At 42.1% G+C, this 27,095-nt stretch overlaps 1 protein-coding gene across 1 annotated transcript in view; it reads right to left on the bottom strand.

The window, feature by feature from the left end:
- RTN1 (reticulon 1) overlaps positions 1–24,566 on the bottom strand; it is a 217,714-nt gene extending 193,148 nt beyond the window's left edge. Inside the window, exon 1 of the mRNA XM_082734970.1 lies at positions 24,028–24,566. Coding sequence (XP_082591096.1) covers positions 24,028–24,286 — 259 coding nt within the window. The 5' untranslated portion in view covers positions 24,287–24,566. The remainder of the gene's footprint in view (positions 1–24,027) is intronic.
- Between the last annotated feature and the right edge of the window lie 2,529 nt (positions 24,567–27,095).

The following is a 27,095-nucleotide window of genomic DNA, read 5'->3' as shown; positions in this document are numbered from 1 at the left end:
TCGATTAATGAATGGATAAAGAAGCTGTGGTACACATGTACACACACACACTGGAATATTATTCAGCCATAAAAACAAAGGAAATCCTGCCATTTGCAACAACATGGGTGGAGCTAGAGAGTATAATGCTAAGCAAAATAAGTCAGAAACAGACAAATACCGTATGATCTCACTCCTGTATGGAATGTAAGAAACACAACAAATGAGCAAAGGAAAAATTTAAAAGAGAGAGAGAAAGAAAGAAACAGACAAACCAAGAAACTGGACTCTTAACTATAGAGAACAAACTGACGGTTACTAGAGGCCAGGGGGCGGGCGGCATGGGTGAAACAGGATTAAGAAACGCACTGGCGATGAGCACAGTCTGATGTATGGAACTGTTGAATCACTCTGTTGTACACCTGAAAGTCACATAACACTATGTTAACTGGAATTAAAGAAAAGAAGGGGGAAAAGCTAAATACAAAAGTTTCCCCTTTGTGTATGTTCAAAGACAGATAGAACTATCATGTGGTGATAGAAGCCAGAATAGCTGCCTCTGGGAATGGAGGATTGGCTGGAAGAAGTGGTATGAATGAGCCTTCCTAGATCATGGAAATGCTCTTTCTTGATCTGGGTGATAGTTACATGATTCTGCAGCCCCTACCAGAACAAATGAGATTTGCTTACTTTTCTATAAGTAAAGTACACCTCTGTATTTTTAAAAGATTAAACGGTATCATTAAGTTAAATCATGAAATCAGCCTGATGATGTTTAACAGATTTTACCTATTAATGTTATTCTAACTTAAATATCTGCTACTAACATCTGCTTAGCGAGTGTAACTGTACACGCTTGGAAGAATAAGCTAAAACAAATTGAACAAGGAAGGCACCTGTGATTTAAGAAAGGAATTTGTGCATGCAATTTCACAAAAGTGAGACTCTGGAAAAAATGCAAAACTGTAGAGCGCATGCCCTATAAATTGTTAGATAAACTTCATAAAATGTTCATAAATTACTTAGCCACTGGAGTTTTACAAAGTCTTCTATGTAGAAAGCAACAATTAGAGTGTAGTGCTTTTTTACAAACATTTTCGTGGCACTAGAAAAAAAGAGATTTATTTTAAGAAAATAAATGGGTTAAGATTTAGGTCAAAATCCCACAATGATTTGTGTTTGTCCTTAATTTGCTCCATGAAAAAAGCTGCTTTGAGAATCTCAGCATCCTCTTGGGATGCTCTTACTCCCAGCCCCTCCGCAGGAATACAGGCTGGTTTAGCAATGGAGGACTGAGTCCGGTCTGGGCAAAAGAACAAGGAAAGCTTGTGGCTATTCTCACGGGCACAAGCACGCGGGTCTTCTAACACAACTTCAGGATGGAAGGGGGATAAAAAAGAGTTTGTGAGAGTAACCCTATTACTTGCATTAGAAGAAAAAGAAAAGTTCGTGATCATTATGTTTAAAAAAAAAAAACGTGTTTTAAGATGGAAAAATACAAAAGTAAAGTAGGCAAAGTACAATGAAGAAGTATACGACACCTTCTCAATAGGGAAGAATTAAATGGAGTGCCTGGAAATTTTAGGGCTTAGACTTAGACTTCAGGGAACAAAAAGTTTTCAAACAAGAAAAATGAACCAGGGATTCACAAGTGAGTTGCTCTCACGGGGTTTCTGACTCCGCAGTTGCTGATAGAATCCTTCTTTGCCTCACCACGTCGATCAGCAAATATTTTGAATAAGTGACGGTCAAAACCTCTATCCTTGGAGAAAGAACAACCCTGTTTCAGTCTGTGAATGTGGAAGGATAGGGTAGGATGGGGGAAAACTCCAGAGTTTTCACCTAGAGCGATCCATTTCTTCCACGATGCCCTGGGGGAGAGGGAGGAGGGCTCCAGCTAATCAAAGGGAGGAAAATCCCTACCTGGGGCCACAGCCTACCTCAAGGCAAGATTCTGTTGTGATACAGAGGAATCTGGGCAATCCCCCTAGTATGTGATGCTTTGATTCACAATCTTTTTGAATAGTGTACAGTGTATTCAGGGGTGTGAGTTGACCCATTAAGGCCTTCTTAATTTTCATGCTTCATATTTTCATTATTAAAACTGTAGAAGTGCATCAGGCCCAGAGTAGAACCCCATAAACTTTACTAACCATGACCATAGTTCACAATTCCAGTTCTAGCTAATTTCAAATACACAGCAGCAATGTCTTAAAATATTCTATAACCATGGTTCAGTCGTGCTCCCTGGTCAGCTCAGACTGACAACACAAGGCACTGGGAGTAACAGCTCAACTGAGAAATAATAGTATTTAACATTGATGAAACACTTATGGTAAGCCAGCCTCTGTTCCAAATGCTTTTGTAGAGAATAGCAAATTGAAGCCTCGAGCACACTCTAAGGAAGGTTCTACTGATTTACAGATGAAGAAACTAGGACTCTCGAAGTTCAATCAACTTGCCCAACATTGCACAATTAGGAAATGACAGCCCATGATTTGAACCAAAAGCAACTCCAGATCCTATGCCCTCAGGAGACTGCTGGTTAGCTCCTGATCTGAACTGGGCAGCATCTGAAGGGCCTGTCCAAGGAAGCATCACCAAGGTGTGACTTTTCTACCCAGCCCACCACACTGTGCTGCTTTAAGACCTTTTAAAAGTTATTCCGACAATGAGTCAGTTACATGGGAGCCAACACAGAGAACCAGCCAGAGGTTAGAGGAAAACTCTATTATTTTCTCTTGCTAAAAAAGTAGTGAACCCTCCTAGTGTACTAGGAGGATTTACAGACAGAGAATAGAATGATGGTTGCCAGGGACTGGGGGTGGAGAGAATGGCGGGCCATTGTTTCATGGATTGAGTGAGTTCTCCAGATGGATGGCAGTGATAGTTGTGCAATAATGTGAGAATGTACTTCATATCAGTAAACTGTACATTTAAAAATAGTTAAGATGATAATTACATTATGTGCATTTTACCACAGTTTAAAACAATATTTAAAAAGATAATCACGGGGAAAACTTAAATAAGTAATGAATCCTCCTGTTGCTTTAACAAATTAACAAATTGGGGCGGGGGTCGCTTAGGTGGCTCAGTCAGCTAAGCGTCTGCCTTCATCTCAGGTCATGATCCCAGGGTCCTGGGATGGAGTTTGCATCTGGCTCCCTGCATCTGGCTCCCTGCTCCTCTCATCCTGCTCATGCTCTCTCTCTCTCTCTCTCTCTCTCTCTCTCTCTCCCCCTCTCTCAAATACATAACTAAAATCCTTAAAAAATATTAATAAATTACCAAATGGGTTAATATATAATCAAATATCTTTCTGATACATCTTCCTAGAATTTGTCAAGCTTTATTTGTTCTCTAAGACTTAACAATTTCAGTTAATATTTATGGATGCTAAAATAATGATATTATAAGGACGTAGTTGTACAATCAACCTGTATTCTGTTAGGACTGGTTACTATACTCCATATCATAAATGGCTACTAAAGTAAGACCTATAACCAAAGTAAAATCTAATCATCTTATACATGAAGTTGACATTATAGATTCTCTGCATCAATTAAAAATTAAAAAGGTTTATTGTTTGCATTTTTTTGTTATGGTATTTATAAAAGCACTGGCTTTGTGATTCCTAATGGTTTCTCTACATCTGTATAATCAATACTGTGGATGACCATTACCTTAAAGATAAGTTCAGTGAAATGTGATTTTAATATTAATATATTACATTTGCAATGGAGTGCTATTATCTCTGAAAGTGTTTTACATTGATTCTTTCTGTATCCGCATTTCACTTAACAGTATCACTGTGTACCCATGTGTTCAAGTCAGGAACAGAAATAATTTTTAAGACTTTCTCATCTCCCAGTTCTATCCACTGTACTTCCTAAAAATCTCTCCATCCTAAGCCCTCTTGCTATTCACTACCACAGTTCTGGTCTTACCACGTCTCATGGGACTGCCATGGAAGTCCCCTAACTTACCTCCCACCACCTGCCGTGCCCCCCACTCCCATCCTCCACATTTGCCAGAGTGCTTACTTAACGCCAAATGAGGGAGTTCCTATCTCGATGAGAAAACCTCAAATGATTCTCCATTATCAACAGAAAATAAAACCTAAAGTTCTTAGTGTAGGATCCAACAGCTCCAAGTGTTTCACTGCCCCAGTCCCTCTCCACCCTTCCCTCATCTTCCTGCTTTCCCAGGAGAGTCTCCGCACACACAGAACCACTTGGAACCACTTGTCTGTATCCCCCCACGCCAACTTTGCAAGTTGATTCATTTGTACTCCCTGAACCCTCTCCCTAAAAAGTCCTCCCCCACCATTTTCCAGCACGGGACATTCTTCTAGACCCAGAGAAAGAAGCTAGTTCAGGCATGACTTTCTGGACAATTCTGTAGAGCACATGCCAGAGGAGAAAAAAGCCCCTTGAACTTCAGTGTCATACATGCGGGCTTTATTATAGATTAGGAACAGCGGTCATTGGAATGATAAACATAGAGTTGATGAAGGCTCTTTATATAAAAATAAACTTGGAACAACAGCAAAAACTTGAAAACTCTCTATAACAGCAACCTTGCCACCCATAAGCCATCAGTTGGGGGTGGACCATTAAGGGCCAAGAACCAGCTTAGGATATAAGAGCTGATCAGTGACATGGGAGCACAAGGAATGGATCCTGGAAGAAAGAATCAGGACCAGAACGATGACATCTTTCCTACCCCTTCCTGGCTACAGGGTCACTGATGCTTTTGAGGCAGGAGAAATAAAGTGACCCAAGGGATAAATTCGGGCCCAGCTTTGTTTCTCTCCCTTCTCACTTTCACACGTAGCAGACATCACTCATCAAGGCCAGCATTCTTTTCCACGGCATTCTCCTCTCAGCACCCAGACCTACGAGCTGGTACATTCACATGTCCACACACACACACACCCATCTGCCACCTTGTTCTTGAGGTTCTCAGTCCTCACCCCAGAGCGCCTACACAGACACCTTTCTGCCTGGTGTTCCTCAAATATTTCCAACAAAGTAAGCATCACAGAAAAAAGAAGAGGAAGTATGTATCCTAAGGGCTCCTGAACGAAACCTAAATGCATGATGAAGTTTAAAGTCTCACATTTGTCAATTGCCTGTGAATTTCCTCCCTAATACATCCATTTATTTTATAATAAAAACCAATATTTTAAAAGGCTTACTACTGGAGAAAACTGACTTTGTTTAGTCAGCCTCTGAGTGCCCCTGCTCCTTAGCCGGGTGTGTGCACACCTGTTTGTGACATCAAGTCTGTCCAGTTCTGTAAACTATACACTCTTCTCATGGAAGCAGCTACTTCAAGGCAGCTGATTTTGCTTGTGAACCAGGAGTAATTCGGAGGCTTAAAGACAAATGGACAAAAAGAGCTCTGTACCCCCTCGTCACTATTCTAGAACCTAGAGTCTGAGAGACTCTTAAAAAAAAGGATTCCTTCCTGAAAAAGCAAGAAAGGAGAAATATGGTTCTAAGCAGGGCTGTTCTTTCTGAATGGTCTTCCCCATGCCTTGCTAAAAGTCAGTTTCAGAAGCAGTGGCAGTAAAAACTTTTTCCAACCTTCCCTTCTGTTAAGATGCTTGAGAAGACATTACGTAGATACTTCTATCATATTCCTTCACAATAAAATATAATTGTTGCCTTACTTATCTCCTTCATTAGACTAACAGTTTCTTGAGAAAATAGTTTTAAAAATTTCTTAAATTTTTAAAAAGAGCACTTAGCATAATACCTGACATATAAGTGTATAATAATGAATATTTAGTGCCCGTCTTTCATCATTGCCCCTCATGAGCACTACTTTATAAAATATTTTTGTCTGCCAACAGCATTTTAGAGAACATAATGATTAATCAACGTTTCCTCTTTACTAATCAAAGACACTTAATCTAACCATGCCATAAAACTAACAAGTAGAACATGTTTTTCAGTATTAAAATGACCTGTTCGTTTTAATGACTTGTGCTTTGGCTTACTTATACGGGCTCCTGCAATTTTTAGCTCAAGATATAATGCCCCGATATTAAAAATATATGTGGCAATTTAAAGTCATTCACATGCGCATACAAAAATCCCAGTTTTTATGGTAAAATCATGGACTCCTGAGACAAAAGGAATATAAAGAAAATTGGAAGTAATCTAGTTCAACTTCCCACTCGAAAATAAGCCTCCTCTTAAACATCCCTGAGAAGAGATCATGCAGTCTCTCCTCAAACCTTCCACATGAAGAATGTCCTACTTCCTGCTCTGTTTGCTTCTGAACAGGTCTAACTGAACCCACAGACGGTTCCTGCCACATGAAGAGACAGCAGCATACACAGGCAGGGCCGAGGAGAGATGGAGGAAGCTGGCACGGACTGGCCAACCTGGTGGGCAGGAAGTGGGCCCAGGACCCGAAGTCATTCTCCAATCCCACATGAGGACCTGTAGCCAGGCCATCTTCGCCAGGCTACCTGACATAATTTTTCCACCAGGCTCAAGCCTCTTTTCAAGGCCCATTTCTGTGGCGCCTCTTTCATCCCAAGTAAATGCCCAGATTTCAAAGGGCGAGAATTGAATGGAAAAGAATGTGATATCTTGCTGCCTATCAACTAATGAGAGATTAATTCACCACTGCTATTCCTAATGGTCTGCACCCCAATGCCACATCCCCTGTTTGAAGGCTGAGCTGCCAGGTGAGGCCTCAGGTGCTAAGGAGAGGCTGTTAATGACAATTGTGTCAAACTAATCTTGGTGCAAACTACTGCATTTTATTATGTGAATTCCCAGGATAATTGAACACCTTATCAAGGGCATCCACTCAATTAATTTAAAAAAATGTTAACAGAATTCATTTATCATCATTTTTAATCATAACTGCCAAGGACTCTTTTTTTTTTTTTTTTAAGCTAGAACCCGACAGTTTTTAAAGAAATTCAAAGTGGTAGGACATATGACAATTTTTTTGCCATTTATTTTTATAAATCATATAAACAGGAATAATAGTTTACATTGTAATTGTGGTCACATGAGTTATACATAAAAGATCCAATCTCTTACTTCTAAATTCAAATTGTCATCGATTCTGTGACTGCTGAAAGCTTATAAAAATGTGCTCTGGCCCCAGTATGATATTGAGATCTTTTTATGTAAGCAAGAAATGAAATAAATCATCAAATGATGAAATTTTGACGCTGCTGTGTTTGATCCTTTGCTAGGGATTATAGATTATTGGAGATGACACCTGCCTCGGGGGGCTTCCATCTAGACGAGGAGAAAAAACATTCCTGTACTCAATGTTCACTCAATGTGAACAAGTACACATACATAAATGATCACTGATGAAAGGATGGGCAGGGCCCCAGATCCTTAGCTGGCTATTTCAGCAGCCCCCCCCCAAAGAGAATGGGGTTTAAATAAACATTCCTGAAAATGCCTATGTATCACCAGCTAGGACTCAAAACCCAACATCCGTCCGCTCTCCTAAACACTCTAGTGCGATCTGAATGGAAGACTCCTGTTCTATGTCTAATTTCTGAAACAGATAAAGGGACTTACAAAAATTAGTGGTCTGGGCACCTGGGTAGCTCAGTGGGTTAAGCCTCTGCCTTCAGCTCAGGTCATGATCTCAGGTTCCTGGGATCGAGTCCAGCATTGGGCTCTCTGCTCAGCAGGGAGCCTGCTTCCCTCTCTCTCTGTTTGCCTCTCTGCCTACTTGTGATCTCTCTCTCTGTCAAATAAATAAATAAAATGTTTAAAAAAAAAATTAGTGGTCACTGCTGCTCAGTTTAAACCAAATGCCAGTGTAGTTTTCTGCTACCTCTTCAATAGGCCACTGATACTAAAGCTAAGAAGGTACATTAAATGTGTATCACGTGCAGCCTGCGTTGCCCTATGTGCTAAATAAATTTTAATTCTTCACTTTGTTCTGTTTCCTCTCTTTCCCTTAACTACCCCCACTTCTCAGTCAAGGTATAGAGTACATTTTTATACATGAGCATGGTAAAGGAAAACCAGTTAATTCTCTGATATTGTTATCCAAACCACAGCATTTGTGAACCTCAGGGCTGGTTGTGCAGAGAAAAGTTTACAAATAATCCCTAGTTTCTGAGGGAAAACTCTGAGCTCATTTTTTCTCCATTTAGATAAAGCTAATGTACATCCTTTGGAAGTTCCCCAGATGGAAGAAGAAACATTTCAGCCCCCAGGCCCGATTCAGCCCACTACCTGGTTTCATTCAGCCTGCGGGTCAGAAATCTCTAGGCAGCCCTACACAGAACACCTCAAGTGTCTACCCTTGAGCCCCAGGGGCCTGCTGAAGTCACTCTATTTAGAAAAAGTCTCTAAAAAATTAAAAAGATGCAAATTAGAATTTCAGAGCAAAGTAAGAACAAGAACTTCAATTCTAGAATTTAGAAAACTCTCTTTTGGGGCGCCTGGGTGGCTCAGTGGGTTAAGCCGCTTCCTTCAGCTCAGGTCATGATCTCAGGGTCCTGAGATCAAGCCCCACATCAGGCTCTCTGCTCAGCGGGAAGCCTGCCTCCCCCTCTCTCTCTGCCTCCCCCTCTCTCTCTGCCTGCCTCTCTGCCTACTCGTGATTTCTGTCTGTCAAATAAATAAATAAAATCTTTAAAAAAAAAAAAAAAGGAAAACTCTCTTTTCCTCTTTTTTCCCCCCCAACAAATCCGCATATCTATTTCCCCACCTTCCCTCCCTCCCCTCATTAGTCTATTCAGGGTCAAGCTTTCTTCCTCCATCACCATCCCCCTCCTTCTTCCCATCACCTCAGCCAGAGATGCGGCTTTCCTCTTTCTCAGAGTTGATATTTGTAAAATGAGAATCACTAGATAAACGACATCAGCACTTCAACCATTCTAAAGCACTTAAGGACGGTTAGTGATTATTATGCAAATGAAGTAAATTAATAGGGAATTAAAACAACAATAAGAATGGCAAACACTTATAAGGTCCGAAGTGTCAAGCATTACAAATATTTCATTGACCTTTCAAATCACTATACAAGGTTGGCTCTAGGGAAGTGTGCGAAGAGGAGATGATAAGTTTTTTCTCTTGCAAACATTGTTTTCACATATTCTCTAAAGATTTATTATTTGAGAGAGAGAGAAATCATGCCTTCACATACATGCAGGGTTGGGGAGGCACACAGGGAGAGGGAGAGAGAGAATCCCAAGCAGATTCCCTGCTGAGCACCGAGCCCAGCTTGATCCCAGGACCCTGAGATCACGACCTGAGCCTAAAATCAAGAGTCGGATGCTTAAGTGACTGAGCCACCCAGATGCCCCTGTTTCTATAATTTTAAAACAAGGCTGTGGAATTAAAGATTTCCGTATGACTAAGAAAATCAACTGAATTAAGTTCCATTAAACTCATACACAATCTTCTGCTGATTGCTTTTTTCCCCTGCAAGACAGGGCCCTTCAAAAAAGAAAAGAAGTTCTAGGCTCTTGTTTTCAACCTATGTGCCAATTTTCCCTTTTATGGACTGAAAATTATACTTCACAAGACTCATTATATAATGGAGCACTTCAATATCAAATCAATACCCAAAAGACATTTTCACACAAACAATCACAGGGGAAACCCAATCATTATTTGTTAAGTGATACAGTTAGAGGTTGACCTTGAGTCCCCTATCTGGCAGATCTTTTTGATTAACAAATTGGTGGAGATTTCATTTAGGAACCAATGTTCCTGGAAGTTATTATAATGGTTAAATAAGTATTGAGCACAGATACAAGTACTATACCTAAAAAGACAATTAAAAAAAGAAACACAAACAGCCTGACAGCCCACCAAAAACTGTTCCCTACTCCTAATACACGTCTACCTTCGAGACAGGATATTTCTGGGGCTCATTTCTCTAGAAAGTATATTGCCTCCCTTTTCAAACAAATTTTTAAAAATTGTTCCACATTATTTACAGAAAATGAAACTGATTCTTCTGAGACTTCTGATATGCAAACATCCAAATTATAAACTGCTTGGCCTTTAAAAGGTTATGCAATTTCTAGGAAACGGTACTACACATTCACAGTCCTGCTGAAATAAAATAGAAAGACTTCTCTAATACCATGGGTTGATTAAAAAATAAACTCACTCAAGTTCAAGTCCAGTGATGCAAACATGCTGAGTCACAATTTACCCTTGTATTATCTATAATAAAAGGTTTGATAAACAAATTAACAGTAGGGACCACTCCAAAATTTCCTAGATTGTAGTACTTAGGGGCCACAGCTAGTTGGAAAAAGAGCCAGGTGACTTATTTTGAAGCTACCTTTGTGCAGCAATCACCCTGTTTCTGCCTTGATGACTGACGTATTCAGACACAAATAAAAGCAGTACAGAATTTTTTTTTAAAGATTTTGTTTATTTATTTGACAGATTACATGTAGGCAGAGAGGCAGGCAGAGAGAGAGGAGGAAGCAGGCTCCCTGCTGAGCAGAGAGCCTGATGCGGGGCTCGATCCCAGGACCCTGAGATCATGACCTGAGCCGAAGGCAGAGGCTCAACCCACTGAGCCACCCAGGCGCCCCAAGCAGTACAGAATTTTTAAAAAATCGTATGCACACTTTACATCAAACTGAGAAAACATCACTTGTCCACATCAGAGATTACTTGTTTGCTTGTTTATTTACTTACTCTACATTTGATGGTTGGTGGAGATACTAGAGGAAGAAGGAATGTCTTCTCTTACCCCTTCTCCAGGCATCTCCTGGTACTAACAGTAAAAGGATATTGCCTTAAGTAACTGGTTCCGAAAACTGAAGTGTGCACAGAAGTTACAGCATACACAAAAGCAGCGTATGAACAAGTGATACCTCATTTATCTGGAGACTGAAGGTTCACCTAGAGCCACCACTTAGCCGTCCCCACAGAGGCGACAACTAGCTACTGGCCATTGGAAGAGCTGAGACTAGAATCGGGATGGCATCTCTAAGTCCACACTCTCTTCCACTTCGCCACAGCTGGTTTAGAAAGAGCATGGCTTGGTAACCCTTTGAGAGATTCGGTTCAAACTCAGTCACGGCATATTCTTGAAACTAATGACACAACATTTATGGGATGTAGACTTTTTCCTTAATATAGACCATTCTTCCTCGTAGTCTGGCTATATTGTTATTCTACTGCATTTGTTTTTATATTCTAGTGGCGCATTTAAGTGTCAACTACTCGTACCTAGTACATACCTTGCATGCACACGCACGCACGCACACACACACACACACATCAAGAGAGTGCTTAATAAATATTTGTTGAATAAATAGATGGATGATTCACTGAGATTTCACTGAGTTGTAAAACTAGTGCCCTTGTATAAACAGTGATCTATATGAGGTTATCTGGAATGATCCATTGCTAAGAGTCAGAAAGTTATTTAATTCCTCCATCCATAAAAGGCCTCTGAAAAATCCCAGAATTGGTGTGCAAAATGGTGTTTATAAGTGCATTTTCCTGGGCAGAGATCACAAAGCTCTCATCATATTCTCTAAGGGGGGGGAGGTGGTAAGATAAAGAATTACTAACTCAATGTATCCTCTTATATCCCTTCTATCATATAGATGAGCGGTCCAGGTATGCTTAAATACCTGCTGGGACAAGAAACTCATCACCATATGGGGTGGTTCTGGCTGCTTTCATATTTCACGGCATAACTTCTGACTGACCACATCTCCATCCTCCAGAGTCACACCGAACATATTCTGTGCCTATGCCCCTTGACAGTTCTTCATGTATTTTTAGATAGCTGTCATAACCCCTCCTATCTTTTCCTTGTGCAGGCTGCAAACCCTCAGCTCTTTCAACCAGAGTCAAGGTTCTGCTACCATCGGCACCATCTCCATTCTGGCACTCTCACTGCACTCAGGACCTCACCTGGCCACACGGGTGGTCAGCACCTACTGAGCAGCCCCTCACCTCTACCCCAGCCCAAGCCACATACCCCTCCTAAACGGAGACCAACCATCACCATGGGGGCAGCTGGTTCACCCCACTGACTTAAAGTTAACTTCTAGTTAAGTAAGACCATTCTTTTTTTTTTTTTCTTTATATGTGTGGCAGTTTCCCCATGACCCTCCCATTTTGTTTTTTAATAGTTAGTTTGAGGACCCCATTGTAACATTTGACAACTGTTCTTGTCAAACTTCCACTTGAAATGTAACCAGTTTCTTTCAGCAGAGGTTCCTAGACTCTCAAGTTCTATCAATCCACATTTTAGCTATGTCCCCGTCACCTAGGGTCTCTCTCTTTCATTCTAGTTCAGATAGGCTTTCCTGAGCATGCAACTTCTACTGCATGGACCATAAAAAAGATGTTGCATAAGAAAAGCCCAAAATAGGCAAGGGTGGGCTAATTAAGAGTACAGACTCTAGAGCCAAATCTCAGGGCTGCCACTTACCAATGCATGACCTGAGGCAAGTCACTTAACCTCTATTTCCACTTATTCATCTGTAAAATGGGATAGACAACTACACCTGCTTCACTGGGTAGTTACAACAATAACAATAAAATGTAAGGAGCCCAGAACTCGTGCTATGTAAGTGCTTGTTAAATAAATACTTTAGGTAATACGTTCATCTATGTAGTTACCTAAGTACGAGAGAGTCAAAAACCAAGTGAGTATTGTAAATGCAGAAAATAGCTCAAAGACTTAAAATAGTGCTATTGGGTTCTTCTTCCTACAGTCCACATCCAGACCAACACAGCTTAGACTTGATGTACTCAGCAAAGCCGAGGTACACACCTCTCAGTCTGTTTTCGCCAGAGCAGGGAACAGTGGAGAAAGGACATAAGGCCCAGTAAACATGCCTGAGCTACAGAGTTGAAAGGGTTTTACTATTCATTCACTTTTATTTTCAGTCTCTTTTCTCTCTGTTGTTTGGATTGGTCATTTCTGTTGTTTATCTGCGAGTTCACTGATTCTCGCCTCTATCCCTTACGTTCTACTGCTGAGCTCACCCGCTAAACTGTTGTGTTCTTTTTTTTTCTCTTCAAGTCTTTCAGTGATTATATTTGTCAGTTCTAAAATGTCCCTTTGGTTCTTCACTATATCTTCTACATTTTTCACTGAAACGTTCTGTTTCCTTACCGGGACTTCCCATTTTATGACTTGCTTCAAGTGTGTTCGTAATTGCCTATGGAAGCATTCTTGTGATGACTGCTTTAAAATTCTTGTCAGATAATTCCAACATCTGTGTCATCTTGGTGTTGATTAGCCCTTGTCATTTACATTCAGATCTTCCTGGGGTTTGGTATGACAAGTGATTTTCAATTAAAACCTGGACATTTGGGGTGTTTTGTTATGAGACTACGGATCTTATGTAAATGCCACAACTAAGAGGGAAGAAGGGTGCTGCCTTATTACCACTAATTGGGGTTGGGCCAGGGAGGGGGGTGGAGTTTAGGTTCTCCTCTCAGTCTGGTTACCAGTGAGCAGTGTTACAGGACATGGGGAGTTAGAGAGGAGAAGGGAGTTGGGGGAAATTGGAAGAGGAGGTGAACCATGAGAGACTATAGACTCTGAGAAACAATCTGAGGGGTTTGAAGTGGCGGGGGGTGGGAGGTTGGGGGAACCAGGTGGTGGGTATTAGAGAGGGCACGGAATGCATGGAGCACTGGGTGTGGTGCAAAAATAATGAATACTGTTATGCTGGAAATTTAAAAAAAAACAAAAACAACAACAACAAAAAAAACGCCTGCCTCTCCACTCAGCTTCCTCTAACACCACACTGGCCGAGAGGCCTTTTAGGTCCAGAGACTTGCTATGCTGAGTGGAAGTCTAGGCTTCCCACTGGCACTGGCGGGGGGGCAGGGGGTGTTGGGTGCCTCTTACAGCTTCAGAGGGGTGAAGCCTAGGCTCCCTGCTTGGCTTTTGCTGGTGGGATAGAGATGGGGGCAAGCAGTTTACTTCATGGTGTTTAGCTGGAGCAGAGAATTTATTGTCACAAAGTTCTCAGTCTTGCTAGGCTGCTCCTTTCCTAGTCATCTGGCTGAAGAGAACAGGCTTTCTTGTATGTGCTTTTTGTCTGTGCCCATTCGACTTTTTCCCCATGGCTGGCTTCTACCATATCAAGTCTGAACTAGATGAGGGAAAAGGAAAACCCAGAGAACTCACCGTGTGTCCCTTCTCAGGTCCTGAGGTCCCTAGTAAGTCTGCCTCTTCTCTCCACCTTTCAGAGTCTTTTTATGTTTATTTTATATACAGTGTTTAGGCATTTGGCTATACTTAGCAGGAGGATACAGAAAAGTGTATTTGCCCCGTCTTTCCAAAGGCATTAGTCTATTTATAAAAGACTTTAACCTACAGAGCTCTAAGACTAGCAGGCATCTACCCAGGAGCCCACAGGATCAGCTGATTTAGTCTTGCCCTGGGGGCAAGAGGTGGGGGGTGAGGGGGCTAGGTAGTGGCAGGAGCTGGCTTTCACTGTCATACCCTCTTTGGTGAGAGAAGCAGCCTCCTCCAGACCAACTCCCACGTATACCTAGGACAGCTTCCTGCATTTATCGCCCTTCTGCCTGCTGTTTGCATCCACTCCAGCTGGCCCCCACTGGCACGCCTCAACCCTGCTCCAGGCACAGACTCCTCCTTAGGACCTGAGAAATGAGGCGGGTCACAGCTCCAGCTGCACTCCCCAAAGTCAAAATGTCTTCCTCTCTGCTTCACCAGAACGGACTTCTCCCCGCCCCCATCCTTCAGGCTCTCCTGCCACTCCCCGCTGAGATCTGGCTGAGGTCCAGGTCAGCACAACAAGCATTTTCTATTAAAAAGCCCAAGACTAAGGTAGCACGACTTTTTCTCAGTCTTTGTTCTCCTAGACCTCTCTTCTGCGTCTGACAGTGTGCTGACCAAGTTTCCTATTAATAGCATCTTCCAGATTATTAGTTATTTGCAATTTGCTTTTACCTCCCCATGTTACTTAATTTTATCTTCACCGACACCTCTATAACATAGCCAGGACAACAGTATCATGCCCATTTTATACATGAAGAAACTGAGACGTAAAGCAGATATGCCCACATTGCCATGATATTAGGTGCCAAAATCAAGAGGGGATAAAAGCTCTCAGAGGCGCCTGGGCAGCTCAGTTGGAGAAGCTTCCGACCCTGGATTTCGGCTCAGGTCATGATCTCAGGGTTCTGAGACTGAACCAGTCAGTGATGGGCTCCCTGCTCAGCAGTGAGTCTGTTTCCCTCTCCCACTGGCCTCCCCCTGCTCACGTGCTTTATCTCTCCGAAATAAATAAATAAATCTTCTTTAAAAATCTGTTTTCTCAGAGCTCATTCTACACCATGCCATTTTGGCTTCCATGATACTCTAATAAGAGTAATTACCATTTGAGTCGCCCCCCTGCTTATGCGCACTCTCTCTCTCTCTTTCTCAAATTAAAAAACAAAACAAAACAAAAAAAAAAACTTCTTTTTTTTTTTTAAGAGTAATTACCGTTTGATTGCCCGACCCTCTGCAAGACCCAGTACCATATATCTACTATGGAATCTGAAGCTCAGGGAGGTTCAAAAACTTGCCTAATGCCACTCAGCATTATCACTAGTAAGAGGCGAGGAGCTCGTGCTCCATTCTTGGCCCTTTTTTCATCCCATACAACATACTCTTTCAAAAATCTAATTTTACTATGACTTCTCTTATAACTTTCTAAATCTAGATCAACAATCCTGTTTTCATTTCTAAATTCCATTCCTTTATCTTCAGTGCCAAGTGGAGATTTCCACTCATGGGGCATATCATCATACCGAGCCCCACATCATATCAAGACTAAAAATGACTCCAGGAGATCCCCCTTCTGACCTCCCCAGAACGTCGACATTCTCCCAGCCACCGGACATGGAACTTTATAGAGTTGACTTATTCCTTTCCTCACACCCCACATCCAGGCAGTCACAAGTCTTACGGAACATTCCTGGGAAGCGACTCCTCTTTCTCCCTCTTTCTTCCCATGGCTATTTATTCAAGGCCCTGACACTGATAGTGGGTCAGCCTTTCGCACAAAGTTCATCTTCTATGCCACTGAATATCCTCCCTGACACAGCTTTATAATATTACTTTCCCCACCCATAAACCTTCAAAGGTCCCAGAATCCATATACAACGAGTCTACAGTCCCTTCCGTAGCTTTCAAGCCCCCCAGAATCTGTCTCCCCTCACCCAGATGGACAGGTTAAACCAGCCTCGTCACTGGTCATCCCCATTTCATATCACCCAAACTGTCTTTCTGCTCACTTCTGCTTATTCCTATTCCATTATATCCTTATATCTTCATATCCTTGTCTATCCTAGATGTATGTCACATTCCACCCTTTGAAAAGACCAGGTACTCTGGGACCCATAAAATCATGAACTGTGCCCAGCTCAGTTCTAACCCAGCTTAGAGATTGATACCATCCGTCCAACCAGCAGACTGTACTCTGACTTGTTTACCTTCATTTTGTGGGAGTCAGTCTTATCTCCCATCTAGACAGTAAGCTCAGAAGAATGGGGAAAAGGGGACATAGCTCAAGTTCTCTATTCCCCCACAGCTCTTAGCAAAATGCTAAGCATAAGGAGGAGATTCAATACACTGGTGCTTCTTGAAGTTTTAATATGCATCTGGCAGGCTTGTTTCCCTAGTCTGAAGTCTGTGGATTACCTCATGTGATCTTGAAGCAGACAGTCTACAGACCACATTTTCGTTAAGTCCTGATTTTTCAGGATCGGTTGCAAAATTCATGCCAAAGATAGACATGACATTGGTTTTTATTCTTACGCTCATCAACTAGATCAGCAATAACTTGAACACATGCAATTTTTTGTTATCCAAGAGTTGTTCTTTGAAAACACATGAAGATTTCTTATGCCTGAAACAAAATTCTAGGTCTGGGTATTTTGAAAGACAGGATATATTCAACAAATTCCCTACATTCAAGAAGCAAGAATTTCATCTATCACTGGTTTTATAATAATCTCATGCAGTAGATGAATTAGAAAATCCATTTGGGGATTCAAGACAGAAGTTAAAACATTGAACTATTCCAGCGAGTAAGGTAATTCATTAGGAAACCCAGCAAACATAGTTTTACAATGAATAATCTCAAATAAATGTACAGGTAGGGAGGCAGAGGACTAAGTAAAGATTCAGATGATTCTTTTAGCACTACAGAATTATTTAGTGAATTCTCCAAACATGAGTATCTATGGAATTAGATATATTAACAAAAAGTGGAAAAGATAATTCAAGAAAAAAATAAAAGAGATACTTGCAAATATCATGCTTCTCATTTAGGCTAATAACCCCAAATTGGATAATATTGTGTAGTTCTTTTTTTTTCTTTAATTTGTGTAGTTCTTAAGCAAGTATGTTACATTAAGGAATATTTCTCGACAATGGAGAACTACCGAATTTCAAGAAGGCCACAATTTTGTGGAGAGTGCACTTTAGATAGTCAGTTTGAAGTTAACTGTGGGTTTTGTGGTGGACTCTGTTTCTGGTTTCATTAGGAAGCTGTTCGCTTTTGAGAAATACGCCCATGTTAACAACCACAATGTAAGTTAGGTGCATTTTAGGAAGGTATAGATGTCTTGCTATAACTAATACCTTCCTTTCAAAGTTTCCTCCAATAAAAAACCACCTCACTTTTGCTTGAATACCATTAACTGACAGGCAACCTATCTCTTTTCCAGGTAGTACTACTCAGTAGAACTTTCTCCTTCACTAAGTGGGAATCTGCGTCTCTGATTTGACCACTCTCCCAACTGTGCCCCGTGAAAACGTCTGGGTCATGTCTGGGCTTCAGAAGAGTGCTTCTGGGATTTGAATTTAACATTCAAATCTCCCTTAATTCTTCCTTTCTTGTGGCAAAAAAAATTATTAATTTCTTCAGCCACTTTTCCAATGGCATTTTTTCTAGAAGCCACACCAGTCTGGTCACCCTTCTCTCAGCATTCTGCAGTTCATTAATGTCTCTCACAGCATGGTACCCATCGTTAAGTCCAAGACTCCAAATCTGGCTAGAACAAAATCGAGAGGAATTATTACCTTATATAATGTGTACCCAAGACTGTCTATTAATACTATCTAAAATTACATAAGAGATTTTTAGTAATTTCACCATACCACTAGGTATGTGTTGTAATATCTAGGTTGTAATTAACCCTCAGAGTTCCCATCTCCCACAATGAACTATTTTAAGTTGCATTTCCTACGTTCTGGATATATTAAACAGAGTCTGTGGAACCTGCAGTCAGGACTTTACATTTCTCACTTTACAGGCCACTGTTCTTCCCTCCCCCTCCAGAAACCACTAGCTTTGAAGCCCAGGCCACTTTCCTAAAGATACCAGCATCCAGTTCACTGTCTCTCTCCAATCTCTGCCACGGTTCTTTGTGATTTCAGCAATCATACAGGTGATTATTTTACTCCTGCCCTTGCCATTCTTCTGGACTCTTCCTCAAATGACCTTGGCTTCCACTCCACCTCAGTCTCCTACTCAGTAACTACACTTCCTCTTTAATCTCTGTCTCAAACACCCACTCTGAAAGCACCACCTCTTATCCTCGCAATTCCCTTATTCAGGAATCCCTGCCCCATCTGTTCTCCCACCCTACCAGCACATGCAAACCATTTATATCATCTTCTCGCTGAGCATCAGCCCCCTCTGGTCCTCCTTCCCTCCTCCCCAGATTCTATAACCCATCAGTATCCTCACTGCCTTACACACTGTTCAGCTCCATGGCACCTCTCTTCCTATCCAGCTCACTGGAAAAAAAATAAATAAAACCAGTTCAACCATCCACTTACTCCAAACCATACTCAGGCAGCTGAATATGGCTGAAAAAAATAGATAACATATATGGTAACTGGTCTCACGTCAAGCTCATGACCACAAACTCCAAGTGAGCCCTATGACAGCTCAGAATCCAATTTCCATTAATCCTTTCACTCTCCCATTCTAGCGACAATTTTATACTTTCTCCCCTCCTCTCAAACCTCCAACTCCACTCCTGCCCTCACTCTTCTCTTGACCTTGCTTCCTAGTTCATGGCAAATAGAAGCAGCTGGACGGGATCTCTCACTGCTCTGGGTCCCACCCCTGTGCCCCGCTTGTCTGTCTTTGCTTAGTTATATCCACAAGCTGTCCTTAAGTCCATCTAACAGCAGTCCTCTGCTGTACCCTGGATCCATTCCCCTCACCTACTCAGTTATAGGAAACACACTCTCCCTCCTACACTATCCATCTCGCCATCACTTTATAAATATGCTTTAAAATCCCCCAGAGTAGAAAAATAAATAAAACATTCCCTTCTCTTGATCCCAATCCCATAGATTGAAAGATACATAGATACATTTTGTTTTCCCACAGCTGTATGGTCTGAGCAAGTTGTGCTCATGTTTATTTCTCCTGTGTTAGCCTCCGAAAACTAACGCATGCCCTTGTGCCCTTGGGGTTAGATTATTATAATGCCCTTCTGGTAACGTTTCCAGCGATGACTTGGGAATAAAGAAAATGAAAAATGACACCAAAGGAACTGTTTCACTAAACGAAATACAAATGTGAAACAGACAGATGTACTCTCCCAGGCAACCATGGTCTAGGTGTAGCACAGAAACTTCCAAAAAGGAGGCATCCAATGAATGTTTACTAGACTGAATTGAACTGCAATGGTTTCTCACTTTACAGGTAACAAAAACTTTCTGGAACCCACGGTATTCAGGATACAGTATAATGAGCAAGAAAAGCCACAACTTGTCTCCAAACCTGCAGGAACAGAAGTAGATGAATGCCCTAGAAAAGAGACAGGAGGCAAGAAGGCCTATGGTAGATTTGAGGGGCAACAACCAGGATGGGTTTCCAGGAAGGGTGAGTTCATGAAGAGGAAATGATGCTGGAAGCCTTGATAAAATGTATTATTAATGTATTTTTAGGGCATGTGAGTGTTTCTAAATTTTAAATCACCTGATTTGAATTCCCTAAGTGAAAGGACATATGCCATACTTTTTTTTTTTTAAGATTTTATTTCTTTATTGGACAGAGGGAGAGAGATCACAAGTAGGCAGAACGGCAGGCAGAGAGAGAGGAGGAAACAGGCTCCCCACTGAGCAGAGAGCTCGATGTGGGGCTCCATCCCAGGACCCTGCGATCATGACCTGAGCCGAAGGCAGAGGCTTAACCCATTGAGCCCCCATATACCATACTTCCTGCTGAAATTTGTTACTGATTGTAAACAGAGGCTATGTCGAGAGAAATAAATTACATTAGAAACTCTTTTATTCTTCTTAAATGTTCTGTAAAATATTATAAAAGTTAAGTGTAGTATTCCTTCTCATTTCAACATAACTGCAGCTTTCTAAAAAGATGAAAGAAAACAGAAAATTGAAATTTACACCTTCTGAAGGGGATTACTGGGAATGACTCCAAATTAAAAAATGTAGAAACATCTATCCAACACACCCACAAGAGATTCAATCCAGCCTCCATGTGAATTTTAGAAGATGATCTCAGTGATGTATACAGTACAAATTTATTATACTAAACAATAAACACAGGGTATATAAATATTCCGAAGTTACTTAAGTTATGAGAGAGAGAGTTTTTCCAATAGAGTATCACATTCAGCCTTTGAAAAACATAAATTTATGAGCATTGTGGTCCAAATAAAGTAAAAATCTCTCTCTCCTATCATCTGGAAATTTAAGTCAAATTATCTGTAAGTCAATATTACAGAAGCCAAATATATTGATTTCTCTGGACCATTCTCCATTCTGTTCCTTTTGCCTGCATGCATGCAGCAATCAATGAGTTAATTTCCAAAGCAGTCATGAGTTAACTTCTCACCACTGCATTTTGTTCAAATGTTCTATTTTAAATTATTCCTTTAAACAAAGGGCCATTCTTCTATCCTTGTGTTATTGTATGCTACCTTTGAATAGTTTCCAGGAATAAAATAACTGATCATGAGAAATCAAAACAGTTGCTCTTACCATCCTTTGTATGAAGTTATTAGATGACAGTGCTGATTCATGATTTAACAACTTTAACATGTTGTAGCCTACACATGGTGTTTTAAATGTTCCCTTGGCAACAGACATCATTTCACATGCCCATTATCAATTTTCTTTTTTTTGTTATTTCATTTATTTATTTGACAGAGAGAGCGAGAGAGCACAAGCAAGCAGAGCAGCAGAAGGAGAGGGAGAAGCAGGCTCCCCACCAAGCAGGGAGCTCGATACTCGTGCTCGATCCCAAAACCCTGGTATCATGACCCAACCCAAAGGCAGGTGCTTAACCAACTGAGCCACCCAGGTGTTCAGCCATTAACAGTTTCAACATGAAAAATTGTAGCTTTAAAAGAAAGCATTACAAAAAAAAAAAAAAAAAAAAAAAAAAAAGCATTACTTTTGATTAAGAACATTTCCAATCCACAAAAGGGACAAGAGAAATTAGAATACCTGAAAATACAGTGCAGTTTTAACAATGTCTAAACATATACTCACTGCAGGACATTACTAAGAAATATTTTCAGAAATGTTTCTTTAGGAACTTTAATTACCATCAATGTATAAAAATAAATAACAGAATTTCTGTCCAGATGGCATGATTAGTGCTGTTTTTCAGAAAAAAGAAAGCTTTTAAAATATCAATATCTGTCTTGTACTTTATAATTCCATCTAAAAAAGAAATAAAATCTGTTTACAGTGAATCATGCTCAAAGCCTAAGTTACTTCTTAGTTTGAGTCCCAAAGAACACCATTCTTTTTCAAAAAGTAGATCAGTGTACTTAATAGGCTCTCTCTGGACTTTGTCTCTGATAAAGTTAAATATGTAGTTACTGACTTTGCTTATAGCAATAAAATTATCGTGGTAACAGACAAGGAAGTGGGCCCAGAATTTGTTTGGATTTTTCAAGACCTAGCTGTTTATTTAGGTATTATTTCCAGTATTTAGGTTTCTTAGAGCAGTCTCTCCACCATAAGAAATATGAAACATGGATTTAAAACATTTAACAATCAACAACTATATGAGACATTCCTTCAAGCAGCAATAATAAACCAAAAATATTCTATATAAATATGCAGAATATATGCTCCTTTCCCATCCCTTCATCCCCCCCCCAATCAAACTCAGCATCATCATGTTCCACGTCATTCGTGTATTTATTATCTAGAACAGGAAACCCCCCAATACATTCAGCAAAGTAAAATGTTTCTATAATTTTTTATAATAATAATGTTAAAATTGCAAATGGCTACTTTGTGACAGGAGTTGCTCCAAACATTTTATATATAGCAACTCATTTTAGTGTATAGTGTGTTACTGAACACAGGGCACTAGCTTTCTTTCCCAACTTCCCCTAACCTTGGTGACACTAGTGGGAGGTGAGAAATATTTATAAAAAAAAAAATAATTTACTTTGATAATGGTGGATAAAGGTTCTAAACTATACCTTACAAAGAACAGTAACGTTAAACCAACAAAAAGCTACCTCCCTTTGTCTTTTATCTTTTTCCATCTTCCTTTGCAATTATAAGGAGTTTTGTTTTCATTTGGATGAATAAGTTGAAAGAGCTGCTAGGCAGCCTTTCTTAGTCTCAAATCCTTCCCACCCCCGCACTCTCATAAAATAATATATGACAAATGGGGTTGTCTGCCTTGGAGTTTCTTTTCTTTTCCTTCTCTTTCTTTCTTTCTTTCTTTTTTTTTTTTTTTCCCCTAATCATGGTCCGAATTTTTTCTCTTCCCGTCAGAATGTCATGTTTTAATGACTGCATTCCCCAAACCTCCTTTCCTCAGCACAAATCTTTTGTACTAGACCATAGTTAAAGACTACCTAACGCACTCCACACGACCCTTAAGAGAGGCGGTGGCTTAAGAAAGGGGTTTCCCTAAATCAGCTGCCAAGAACACGCAAGCAGTCCCACCCCCTTTCCGTCTTCCGGAAGCACCCCCCACTCCAGATCCTCGAGGGCTGCTAGTCCAAATCTACACAACTCCCATGCCACTACAGCAAAGCTTTTTCAGAAAACAACAGAACACGGCCCCCTCTAACACCCCCTTCCTGGAAACACAGGACTACCCAGGCCGGCAGCCTCTCCCCAAAGCTGGCCTCCCGAATCCTTTGGTCGGGATGTTCCAACGTCCTGGTCCCAGCTGGGCACCCGCGCGCTCCGGCTTGAAGGCTAAGGGTGACCGAACCCAAGGCAATTTCCAAATGCCCAGGCGGATCCAGACTGCAGAGAAACTGTGCCTCGTTCACTCACCACCACCACTCAAGCCCTCTCACACCGCAGCCAGGCCGGCCGCTTTTATGGGTTCCAAGTTTCAATGCTCCCAGCAAGATGGGGACATCTGGGCAGTTCTGGGCGAGGACAGTCACAACTCCAACCCTCCTGCAACACCGCCCCTCCGGAATGAGACACGCACACCTTGGGATTTCTGTTTTCCGCGGCCGGGAGGGGGAGGTGGAGAATGGGAGGGGGAACTGGAAGGGAGTAGGGTGTGGCGAATTGTGGAGGGAAGGGGTAAGAAACACTTCCAGCCACATCTCTGCCCCGGACCGAGCCGGATCTAGTGGCAGCCCGCCTGCCCGTCGCTTTGTTGTCAGCGTGCCTCGCAGCCGGCGCGCACGCCGAGCGCAAACACGCCCCAAAAAATCATCGCAACTGGCCAAGCGGGCCCTACAGCCCCCAACCCCTTGGCGGAAGGAAGAAACTTGTACGCGGGCGCGCCAGCAGCCAGGATGCTGCTGTTTGCCTCCGAAAACAATTTTTAAAGCCGAGATAACAATGAAAATGAAATAAAATGAATCGATAGTATTTCGTTTTCTTCCGAGCCTTTAGGGAAAAAAAGAAAATTTCCTGTTTTTTACCAGTGCGCCAATATTTACAGTCGCCCGTGGCGAAGCGAGCTGAGGCTGGTGCTCAAGGTAGAGAGCGCCAGCGAGGTGCAGAGCCGAGATGCGGAGAAGGGGACCGGCTGGGGGACCCGGTCCCCGACGCCATTTGCGGGGCAGCGGCGCCCGACACCCGCCTTACCTGTGGATGCAGTTTCCATAGCAACGGGCGGCGGCCGGGCGGGGCCCGAGTCCGGTTCCCGCGGCGCCGCTTCCCCGGCCCCGGCCCCGGCCCCGGCGCCGGCGCCCAACCCCCGGCCGGGCTCCCCCGCCTGCGGCGCCGGCTTAGCCCCCGTCGGCGTCACCGCTTCGTTCTCCCCCTCCCCCCGGTCCCCGAACCACTGGGACCCGGAGCCTGCCAGCGGCAGCTGCTCGTCTTGGGGATCCGGCGGCGTGGCCATGGCTGGCGGTCCCGCCCGGCGCAGCGAGGGCGGTTTGGCGGGGCCGAGGTGCGGTGCCTGGGCGACCGGGCTTTCCCTGCTGCTGTCCCCGCCTGGACTCGGGGCTCGGGGAAGCTGCGGTGTCAGCGCCGCCGCCGCCGCTGCTGCAACTCCGGCCGAGCTGCTGGCTGCCGCTCTCCCCGCTTCAGCTCCTCCTCCTCCCCCTCCTCTTCCTCCCGGCCGCGCCGCGGCCCGCTGCTTGCGCTCCTCCTCCTCCTACTCCAGCCGCCGCCGCCGCTTCGCTACTTCCAAGCCTGTTATTACGCAGGTGGAAATGGCCTGCTTCGTCCTAGTCTCCCTCGGCCCACTCCAGCCCCCGGCCTGCTAGTGGCAGGCCCGGATTAGGGGATGGGCCAAATCCACCTGAATCTTCCTCTCTTTTGGGGTGATAACCTAAGAAGATGAGCAGGTGGAAGCAGTCCCCAGCTGAAGCGTGACGAATGAAGCAAGACACTCTCCCAACTCCTAAAGTTGAGCCCGGACTCAGGGCAAAGGAAGGGAGCTTAGAGACCTCCAGGCCACGGTTCTGAGGGTGACCAGCATCAGCTGTGGAGGGGACGTGGATTTGCCCGGGGAAGGCTGAGGATGAATGTTGGCAGGAGACGGGGAGATGCAACCCCGAGGTTAAATCCTGAGTCCTTAAAAACTGTTGTTTCTAGAACAGGGCTGAAAACAGTGGAGTACGGGAAAGAACTACCAGGAGAGCCTCCGAAGAGAAAAGCTTATCAGACCTCATCCGTACCAGCACTGAAACCAAGTAGGGTATCACTAGGCAGGACAAAAAGCGGCTATGCTTCCTTTCAGAAACACTGAGCCAAAAGCCATACAAATGATAAAGCTGCCTGGGCAGTCTATTTTATTTGAGAATGTGGACATCTGGGGAATCTTCTTCTTGCTGCTGCTGCTGCTTGCTTTTTTTTTTTTTTTTTTCTTTTTCTTTTTTCTTTACAGCTATCTCTGACACAGTGGAGGATACTTGAAAGATAAACCAAACTCAGAGAAGTTGGCTTATGATGTATTATTCCCATATTTGGACCCATCTTTTCAAACAAAACTTGTGCGCTATTCCTAAATAGCAGTTCTTCCTAAATTGTCTACAAAATGAGGTGGTTTGGGAAAAAATAAATTTCAAGCCAACACACAGGGTAGAAGAATAGGCTTATCCATTGATCTTTCTCCAGAAAAGGTGGGGCGTGGAATAGAAGTACTTGGGATATGGTGAGACAGCTAAGCCACCATAGGCTTATCAAGGGTTTCATACCTGTTGATTTTTTTAAAAAAGATTTTATTTATTTTTGCAAGAGCGAGAGAGAAATATCATGGGCATGAGAGGTGAGGGAGAGGCAGAGGGAGAAGCACACTCCCTGCTGAGCATGGAGTCAGCCGCAGAACTCCAGCCCAGGTCCCTGGGATCATGACCTCAGCTGAAGGCAGATGCTTAACCCCCTGAGTCACCTAGCCACCCATATCTTTTCATTTTTATATTCAAAGGCCAACTTCAGCACTGTTCAAATGCTCCTCTAAAATGTTTATACTTAAAAGCCTGATTCTGTCCAACCCTTTATTCTTCTAGTACACTAATGTCCAAGATGTCCCGTGATAATAAATTAGAGAAAATGCATTCACTCAGTAGACAATAAATATGGCCTACTAGTGTCGGATGTCCCTGGAGATATGATGATCACCAAAATTTTATATTACTGGTATTTTTAAAAATGATCATGGACACATTCATTTTTTGTGATAATGGTGATAGCTTCACAGGTATATATATATATATATATATATATATATATATATATCAGAACTAATCAAATTGTTCACTATAAATAGATGTAATTTAACATGTATCTATTTTATATCAATAAAGCTATAAAAAATTACCCTTCCAAAAAAAACACCAAAAAACTTCTTGGTTATCATGAATCATCATAGTTTTTGAAATCTTTCCATGGGGGAAAAAAACTTTGTTTAAGAAATCTTTAAGATGAAAAGCTATTCTACTGCTGTCTTTCCATGGAGCTTAATCCTGTTGTATAATCAGGGGGGTACTTGTGAGACTTTCTCAGATCTATTGTTTAGAATTCCTTGATGCATCATAAATACCAGATGGGAATTTCTCAGTTTCATTATTAAGAACATGCCAAGAACACAGTGAACTCCACTGATGTAACATTAAGCAGTTATGGATGGGTACTGGACGTTTGAAAATTGTTAGGGTAAGGCAATTACATACAGAATTACACAGTGTGTTATTTTGTTTCCCTGGGAAGCACTAATGAAAGTCATCATTAAAAAAACTGGAGTATCAGGTGCCTTGATGGCACAGTTGGTTAATTGACTGCCTTCGCCTCAGGTCATGATCCTGGAGTCCTGGGATCCAGTCCTACATCAGGCTCCCTGCTCAGCAGGAAGTCTGCTTCTCCCACTGACCTCTCTCATGTTCTCTTTCTCTCTCTCACACACACACACACTCAAATAAATAAAAAAAATTTCTTAAAACTGGAGTATCTGTGCACGCCTCTTAACTTCCTTATGCCTAAATAGATAAGGAATTTGGGAATAGGATTCTAATTATCCTCCATATTTCATCAGATGCTGATCAATACTCTAATTGAGAATGTGAGGAGGAAATAGCCAGTGTATTTGAATTTTACTTGTTAGAGGAAATTGAAATGGTCCATTTTCATTTCCAATTTAATTGAAATTCCATTTTGATTAATGATTCTGTTTTGCTCTGCTGAAAAGAAATGTGTTCACTTTTCAGTCT

The sequence above is a fragment of the Mustela nivalis genome (genome assembly GCF_964662115.1).
Source record: "Mustela nivalis genome assembly, chromosome: 6".
NCBI classification, from domain to species: Eukaryota; Metazoa; Chordata; class Mammalia; order Carnivora; family Mustelidae; genus Mustela; species Mustela nivalis.
The sequence above is the reverse complement of the archived record's forward strand: the minus strand, read 5'-3'. Positions and strand labels throughout refer to the sequence as shown.